The sequence below is a fragment of the Sceloporus undulatus genome, chromosome 6, assembly GCF_019175285.1.
Source record: "Sceloporus undulatus isolate JIND9_A2432 ecotype Alabama chromosome 6, SceUnd_v1.1, whole genome shotgun sequence".
NCBI classification, from domain to species: Eukaryota; Metazoa; Chordata; class Lepidosauria; order Squamata; family Phrynosomatidae; genus Sceloporus; species Sceloporus undulatus.
The window spans coordinates 120,188,226-120,196,683 of record NC_056527.1 but is presented as its reverse complement, the minus strand read 5'-3'; the positions used below and the strand labels follow the sequence as shown (position 1 = coordinate 120,196,683).

General features: G+C 52.3%; 1 protein-coding gene across 3 annotated transcripts in view; it reads left to right on the top strand.

The window, feature by feature from the left end:
* The window catches only part of GFRA2 (GDNF family receptor alpha 2), a 51,323-nt gene that overhangs the window by 4,564 nt on the left and 38,301 nt on the right, over positions 1 to 8,458 (top strand). For all 3 annotated transcript variants that reach the window (XM_042471561.1, XM_042471560.1, XM_042471559.1), the window contains exon 2: positions 6,925 to 7,242. In XM_042471561.1, coding sequence (XP_042327495.1) covers positions 6,930 to 7,242 — 313 coding nt within the window. In that variant the 5' untranslated portion in view covers positions 6,925 to 6,929. The remainder of the gene's footprint in view (positions 1 to 6,924; positions 7,243 to 8,458) is intronic.

Sequence of the window (8,458 nt, the reverse complement as noted above, 5' to 3'; positions counted from 1 at the left end):
TCCTTCCTTCCTTCCTTCCTTCCTTCCTTCCTTCCTTCCTTCCTTCCTTCCAAGGGGTTGCATCTGGAACTGTGTTTGCACAGGAAGGAGGGTCCGGTTGGGGTAAGGTTAGTAGCGGGTTTAGCTGGGCTGAACCAGTTTCATGACTTTTGACATTTGCCCTGTTTTGTGTGCACACATGCATTGAAACCAGCAGTTGTGCCAAATCCTAGCATTTAAGTTCTGGGCCCCCATTGACTGGGGATGCCTAGTTCACTGTGCTTTGCATTGCAATTTTAAGTGTGTGTGTTTTGACAACAACGGTGAAACTGAGGCTGGAAGGGAGTGGATGGTTTTGGCTCAGCCTCGTCCAACTGGCTTCTTCTGCAGAGCCGGATTCTGTGGTTTCCACCTGCTGCAGGTAAAGGAAAACAGGATTGTTTCTGCAAGGTGCCAGGTTGGGTGGTCTCTTGGTGCCTGGGATGCTGGGGCTGGATTGAAACTGGGTTTTCTGGGTTGGGTTTGGAGGCTGGTAGACTGGGGACCCTCCCTTGTTGTAGGTGCCCCTTCTCACCTGGGCCCAGGTTGGTCTTTCCTAATCCTCAGAGGCAGGATTTTGGTGCTGGTTTGGCCTCTAGATGCCATGTTTGGGCCATGTGTGTCTTTCTTGGCTCCTATGGATGATGCAACAAGGACAGGAGCGCTGGGTATCTAGACTGGCATGCTCTATCCATGCGTGGCTCCTGGCTGTTGCTTTCCATCAGCCCCGTTGCACTCGGCATCTGATCAGACGCAAAGTGGTCCTTTCTCCTCAAGGGTGGTCTGCTCCACTTGTGAACAGCAAGGAAGCAGCTCCTTGGAGAAGGAGAAACCCATGGGTCACATAGCCACAGGGAAGGAGTGTGCCACGGTGGCCAAATTGTGCAACCCCAGAGAGATGAGGCATCCTGAGCTGGCGCCAGTTGGAAGGCAGCCCGGCTCTTCTCCTCCTCTCTGCCATTCAGAAGAATCCATCCTGGGAGGGTGCCTGGGGTGGAGCTATGGGCTCATGATGTGCCTGGCGTTGAGGATGATGACAACAACGACCTCAAGCTTCTGTGATGATGATGATGATGATGATGATGATGATGATGATGATGATCGCAGGAACTTTATTCAGAAGTTGCTGGTGCTTTAAATTTAGCAGCTGAGTGTCCCTGTTGTGGAAGCCATGCAATTATCACCGCCCACCCTCTCCATCCTTGTGCAACCCTGTCTCCTCCATAAATCGTTCCCTGAGTGCTGCTGGAGAAGGAATAGGGTGAGCCAGGCATCTCCTTTGCCAAAAGACTAGGGCCCCCAAGCCCTGCCTTGAAGGAACCAGATGTGGTCCTGGAGGCTGCTCCATGGGGCATTCCTAGCCAGGGAAGAGGGGCCCTTTGCCCACCTGAGGGGCATGGTTGGCATGTTAGCCACTGATTTTGGGAGCAACTGGTGTGACTACTTGGCAGCACGGATCCCTTTGGGAGCTTCAAGAGGGTTTGCCCCCTCTGTCCCTGCCATCCCAAAGGCCATCCTGGGGAAGGAGCCATACCTCCACAATGCCTCTTGCCTCCCTGCAGCAGCCCCAGCTGCCTGGAGCCACAGACCCAGATTGCTTCTGGACTCAGTTTCCCTCCAGCTGCTTTCAGACTCTGGCTGGGTGGCTTGGCCCCCCTTTGCCCCCAGGACTGCACTTTCTGGGTCAGCCAAAAGGTCAGGTTGTCTTGGTGGGTCTGGTGTCTGGATAAGCTGTTCTTGCCAGCCGGACTATGAGTGACTAAGGCCCAAGGCTTGAGTAAGAGTGGAGGTGCAGCTGGGGAGGCTGTGGGGCAATGAGGCCACTGCCAGGGTTAACCTGAACTTCTAAGGAGCTGTCCAAGGTGCTTCTGTCTTTAAAAGGGGTTCAGCACCTTAAGTGACTCCTTTAAAGTTCATGCTGAAACCTGGTGTGAGTGCCCACCTGCCACCCGCCCCCTGGTGTGCCATGCTCTTGGCAGGTGTGTGTGCCAGGGGAGAAACGAGCCAGGCGCCAAGAGTGTCTGTGGCCACCAGGGCTGTCACCAAAACCTGTGGCTGGCTGTGGCTTGGGGAGAGGAGCCTGCCATTGATCAGTGGGGCATGAGGCGGGCCTGGCAGAGGTCCCTGTGAATGCGGCAGCAAAAGTCCCTCAGGCTAAGCTAATGGAGGGCCATCCTGTCCGTCTTTCTGTCCATCCGGTGGTCTCAGAAGGCAGCCCATGGCCGCCTACAAGGGCAGAGCCCCCAGCTGCCTGTAGGTGTCACTCTCTCCTTTCTTTTTTGGGGGGGGCAAGAGTCAATGAGGGACTTGTGTGGGTGAAGACGGAGGCAGAGTCCCCTGGGGCTAACGGTGGCCCAGTCTCCTCCTTGGTTATGTCGAAACACAAGGACAGGGAAAGGCAAAGCCTCTTGGCCTCCAGTTGCATATCTGGCCCAATTTCATGTCCTTGTGAGGAGAGCTTGGGAGCTGCCCTCTGACCCCCTTGCCCTCTTGGACAGAAAACTCCCCTTCCCCAAAGGCTGCCCTGGAAAGCCTCCTGGCATGGTCCATTCCTGCAAATGCTTTCTGCACCATGCGCTTCCCGGTGGCAGGTCAGGGCCTCCATCACTCAAGGAAAGGGCTTGAGTACATGCAGCTTCCAGCTTTTTTTTTGGGGGGGGGGATGAGCTGAGAAAAAGAAAACAAGTTCTTGGTTGGGGAAGGCAGTGTCCATGAAAGAGTAGCATGTTCCCACTGGACGCAGTGGAGCAAATGTTGGGCAGAGGGAGCCCAGAGCCCCAGAGATGGCATTATGCTTCCCCCACACTCCTCATCTTCCTTTCTTGCTCCATCGGTCCCTCCTCCCCATTGTCCCTGCTTCTGGGGATATGTGGGGTTTTGTAGATGAACCAAACCAACCAAAATCCCTATAACCGAAAAAAAACCAAGATAATAACCAAACAAAACACCCGAAGGCTTCTGGCAAAAACTGTAAGGGAATAACAGCACCTGGAGCAAAAAAAACAATGTAGTATCTAAAAGGGTAAAATTACCCCACCGGAAGATCTGTAAAATGCTGAGTAAAATATCCAAAATACAAAGCCAGAGAAACTAAACCCTGGAGAAAAGCCAATAAAACAACAGAAAGGGTGGAGAAAAGCCCCCCTTTTTTCCCTTTGGCAATGATAAACAATTCTATTAATAAAGACAACATTTTACCCTTTTAGATACTACATTGTGTTTTTGCTCCAGGTGCTGTTATTCCCTTACAGTTTTTGCCAGAACCCTTTGGTTGTTCTGTTTGGGTTTTGTAGATGAGACAGACTTACTTGGGCAGATGGGACATCATCCTGTGCCTTGGGCTTGAATATTATACTGCCTTCTTCTGGGGCAGCGGGTGGCAATCTGCAAAAGCTTAGGTTTCCAAGGTAAATGCCACCTACGAGAAGCAGACGTGGCACTCTAGGTCCCATGTGCCACGGAGCAGCTACCCAAAGCTTCCCTGAATTCAAGATGGCGGAATTTGCTTTGGGGGCCCTACACTCATTACTCTTAAGTTTGCTACTTTTGCTGTAGCTGCCCAAAAGGTCTGTAGTACAGTAATTTCATACAAACAGTAATGGTGACACGATGTTGTAGAGGAAATGGCAGGTGCATTTGCTTTCGGATTAAAGTCTGCTGCCTGGCCTATTAAGGTTTTGCCTCCCTCTTTTTAGAAGTTAATAAGTTGTAGTCTAGAGAAATGTATGGTTGCTGTGTGTGATATTTTGTAGTGGCCACTGTGGCATACACACATAAGCTGCTGTTGTTGCTTTGGGGGCTAAGGTCTCCTGGCGTCTTGCTTGCCTGTCCCTTGAACCCAGGAACCCAGACAGAAGGATCCGGGCTGCAGCATCTTCTTTGCTTCCCTGCCTCTTTCTCCCTCCAGTATCCTGGGACCTCAGTCCTGTAAAACAGACAGGAATGTGGGATTTGTTCCCACATTTGTTCATCAAATCTATTTGTCATACTTTCTCTCCTTGCGTTATGCTGGAATTACATGAACTCAGCTGAACTCTGCAAAGGTTCTGCAAGAGTCGTCAGCAATGGTTCACTTGAACTGTAGGACCCTTGTGCCAATCCAGTGCATCAGGAAAAGGGCTGACGAAAGGGCCAGCGCTCTGGGAGGGGGAATTTGCCAGTCTGTAGCCACACTCCATCACAAGGGGGAGGGGGGGTTTACAGCAGCTCGCCAGACCCCCCAGGGATCTCCAAAGACAGCAAAGAACCCAGTGGAGAAAGTCAGCCCAAACCAGATCAGAAAATGATGCCACACATTTGGTTGTGCCTCTGTGATAGGCATGGAGCTGTGGGGAGACAGGAATGCCACCCACCCTTGGCAGTGTCCTTCATTGCTCCCTATGGCTCCTGGACCCCCACTCGCCCTTCCTCTGGGGTTCTCCCAGAAGGGCTCTGCTCCAGAGAGCTGGAGGTCGAGGTTAGGAAGGTGGTTTACCTGCCAATGCTCCCCCTCCAGTAAACCCTAGTATTGTTTGGGAGGGAACAGCAGCAATGTGCCAGGCTTCTAAAAAAAAAACACCCTTAGCTATTTATTATTACACTTCATGGGGAAACCCAGCTGTCAAAAGCAGCTGGACTGGCATAAGTGGTGGTGGCAAACTGTGGCTCAGTTGAGCATCATGGCTGGTTGCTGATCCATCCTAGCCAGATTGTCCTGGGGCCAGAGTCAGTGATGCGGGCTCATCCCCACAGATGGGCACCTTTTGGGGCTGGGCCATGGGGACCCAGGTGGCTGTCTCTGCAACAAAATGGGGAATTTGCTCCAGGTGGTATTCTGACCTTTGAAGAAGCCAGCCAGGGTGCCTTTTCTGGCACTTCTGTTACTTGGTTCACAAGTGGCAGGCCTTTAGGTCCCAGGAAGGATGACTTTCAAGTCCCCAGGATGTTTGAAGGGATTGTTCTGGGGTTTGCAGAAGGTCAGCAAATCATCTCCGAGGTCAGTTTTGTCCTGGAGGGCAACGTGTGCCATTTGGAAACTAACCGGCCTTTGAATTGGGGAAGTGGAAGCGGCTGCTTCCCTTGTCGCTTGCCTTAGGCTGAGATGGGAGCTGGGCTTTTAAAAGGGAGAAAGAGAGATGAGAGGGCTGAGCAGGCTCCCTGGGATGCAAGTGGGATGAAGGGGCCTCTCCTGGTTCTTAGTGCTGTGACCTTCCTTCCAAAGGCACCTCAGCTGTTTGGTGCTTTAGACTGATGCCAACACCTGAAAAGGAGAACACTGTCTGCCAGGCGGCTAGCAGGTGCTGTGGCTTTGTGACAACCAGCATTGCCATCTGCCTTATGAGATGCACACCTCCCTTCTCAGCTCCTGCTTTGATGCATTTGACCCCGGAAGACATAGTTGCAAGGGAGCCAGGAGAGATGGCAGAGCACACCTCCAAACCAGGCCCATAAGCGCACTGGCTCCCTCCTCTCAGGCACAGAGAAATCCAAGGTGGTGGCACCATTAGTTCTTTGTGCTGTAGCTGCAGTGAGCACCATGGTTCACACCACTTGCTTGGAGACTGCCTATGCCCCAAGGCCTTCCAGAGAGGCACCTCTCTCAATCCCCTGGGAAAGTGTGAGAGGGGTCTTGCCGTGGCCCCCGGGGTCCCTTGCCAGGGAGGCTGGCTCCTCTGTGCCCGCTTTCCTTGGCAGGCAAGGATTCCTCTGTTCTAATGGGCCTTTGGGAACTGACTGGCTGTTTTACAAGAACAAGGCTTTTCTAAGTGTGCTGAGCTGTACTCCTTTTATCCTCTGCTTTTCTGTCATTTACAATGGTTTAATTCTATGGTTGAATGCTATTTTAAAAGTAACTGTAAAATAGAAAATAGAAAGTAATTTTTATGTTTCTACCTTGGCTGTTGTGATCTGCCTTCAAGTCATATCCAACTTACGGTGACATTCTCCTAGGGTTGTCTTTATAGCAATTATTCATAGAATCATAGAATCATAGAGTTGGAAGAGACCCCAAGGGCCCTGATCCAGTCCAACCCCATTCTGCCATGCAGGAAATCCAAATCAAAGCATCCCTGACAGATGGCCATCCAGCCTCTGCTTAAAGACCTCCAAGGAAGGAGACTCTATCACCCTCCGAGGAAGGAGTGTGTTCCACTGTCGAACAGCCCTTACTGTCAGGAAGTTCCTCCTAATGTTGAGCTGGAATCTCTTTTCCTGCAGCTTGCATCCATTGTTCCAGGTCCTTCTCTGGAGCAGCAGAAAACAAGCTTGCTCCCTCTTCAACATGACATCCCTTCAAGTATTTAAACAGGGCGATCATATCACCTCTTAACCTTCTTTTCTCCAGGCTAAACATCCCCAGCTCCCTAAGTCGTTCCTCATAGGGCATGGTTTCCAGACCATTCACCATTTTTGTCGCCCTCCTTTGGACACAGGGCTCCAGTTTCTCAATGTCCTTTCTGAATTGTGGTGCCCAGAACTGGACACAATATTCTAGGTGGGGCCTGACCAGAGCAGAATACAGTGGCACTATTACTTCTCTTGTTTTTGGAGCAAGTTTTGCCTTTGCTTTCCTCTTAGGCTGAGAGAGTGTGTCTTGCCCACAGTCTCCCACTGGGCTCTCATGGCAGAGTGGGGAGTCCAACCCTGCTCTCCCAGCCTGGCCACTGACTCTGGGAGTCGCAGTCCCCATGTTTCCCCCAAAGTGAATTGCCCAAGTTCTGCTCAGGCCTGGGAGGCTGGGGAAAAGAAGGATTGTAGGGGCAGAGGGGAGACCCCCATGCCAGGTGAAGGTGAGGGTGCTGAACTGGAGGGACGATGGGTGGAAGAGAAAGGCCCCCCTGTGCTTGTGGGCTGTGGATGGTGGATACCGGAGTGTGAATCTGCTCACCTTCTCTCACTCGCTCATCTCTCTGGTTCCCTTTCCTCCAGATGAGATGGTCCACGCCTGGGCTGGTCCTTCCTCCTTGACTGACGCCCCAGACCCCCATGGCTGGCGGACCCCTGTGGACTGTGCCAGGGCCAATGAGCTTTGTGCTGCCGAGCCCAGCTGCAGCTCCCGCTACCGCACCCTGCGCCAGTGCGTGGCCGGCCGCGACCGCAACACCATGCTGGCCAACAAGGAGTGCCAGGCAGCCCTGGAAGTACTTCAGGAGAGCCCTCTCTACGACTGCCATTGCAAGCGGGGCATGAAGAAGGAGCTCCTCTGCCTCCAGATCTACTGGAGCATCCACCTCGGCCTGACGGCGGGTAAGGACCTGTGGCCCCAGCGGGCCAGTGCATGGCACCCCTCTGAGTGCAAGTGCGAGTGTGCGACTGTGAGGGTGTGCATTGAACCCTGGGGCAGAGAATCTTGCCTCTCGGACTTAGGCATGGAAATCAGGAAATTCAAGCTCCAGCATCTTCTGGATTGAGCCCCAGCTTTGCCAATGAGCTTTCCCTCTCCTTGGTGAATGAGAACTTGTGTCAACTGAAGTACCGTCCCTTTGTTTTCTGAAGCCATTGGTCATGCTGGCTGAGGGATTCTGGGAGATGTAGTTTTCAAAAGGCCCTCATGTTTGGTGCAAAGAAAGAAGTGACAATCTATGGGTAAAATCAAAAGAGAAGAGGGTAGAAAGTGTGGTGGATGCAGCCGCTTTGGGGAAAGCATGGAGGCGGCTGTTGCTGGGTGCCTAGATGACCCTGCAGCATAGTTTCCAGTCTCCCTTGGCGCTCTGCAGCCATAGGGCAAAGTCAGTTTGTGGTGTTTCCCCACATGCTGCTCAAGGGCCCCCTTTCTCCTGCTTTCCTCTGGCAAAAGGGACCTGAGAATAAGTTCCACTCACAAGTGGCTTCCTTTCTGTTTTGGTGCTTTTCCCGGAGGTTAATTGTGTATCAGGCAGCTCAGGGGCCAGAAGTTCAGTGCCCTTTCAGTACAAGGTAATTTCCCAACTGAGCAGCAAGCTTTCCCCCTCAATCTTTAATTATTTATGGCCTTGGCAAAGCAATATAGAAAAGGAAGGGAGAGAGGTTGCTCAGCATGCTTTTGTGGAAGCTCTGTCTGTCATTTGAGCATTAACAAGTCCAGCCAAGGGGAAATGCACAGCTTTCCCATGCCAAAGTTGCCCATCAGAATTGCTGGTTGATGCTTCTTTACTGGCCTCAAGAGAGTCACCAGATGTTCTCCAGAAGACCGCAAAAAAGCAGTCATGCCAGGAGCCAAGAAGGAAGCCTCAGAGACTGAGACTGAGAGAGAGAGAGGTCATGCTAGTCCAGGGACCCAATGGGAGCTGCCCTGCTCCGGCCTCATCATGTTTTAGAAGGTCCACCATCAGGGACTGTGGGACCCCTTGAAGTGTCCGCCTCTCCCTTCTCCCATGTAGGCTGATTCCTTCCACTGCCATCTCTTCTGGTTTCACCCATCCTCCTTGATGCTCCATAGCAGGGCTGCTTCAGGGCTAGAAAGCATGCCTTAAAGGAGGCTTTT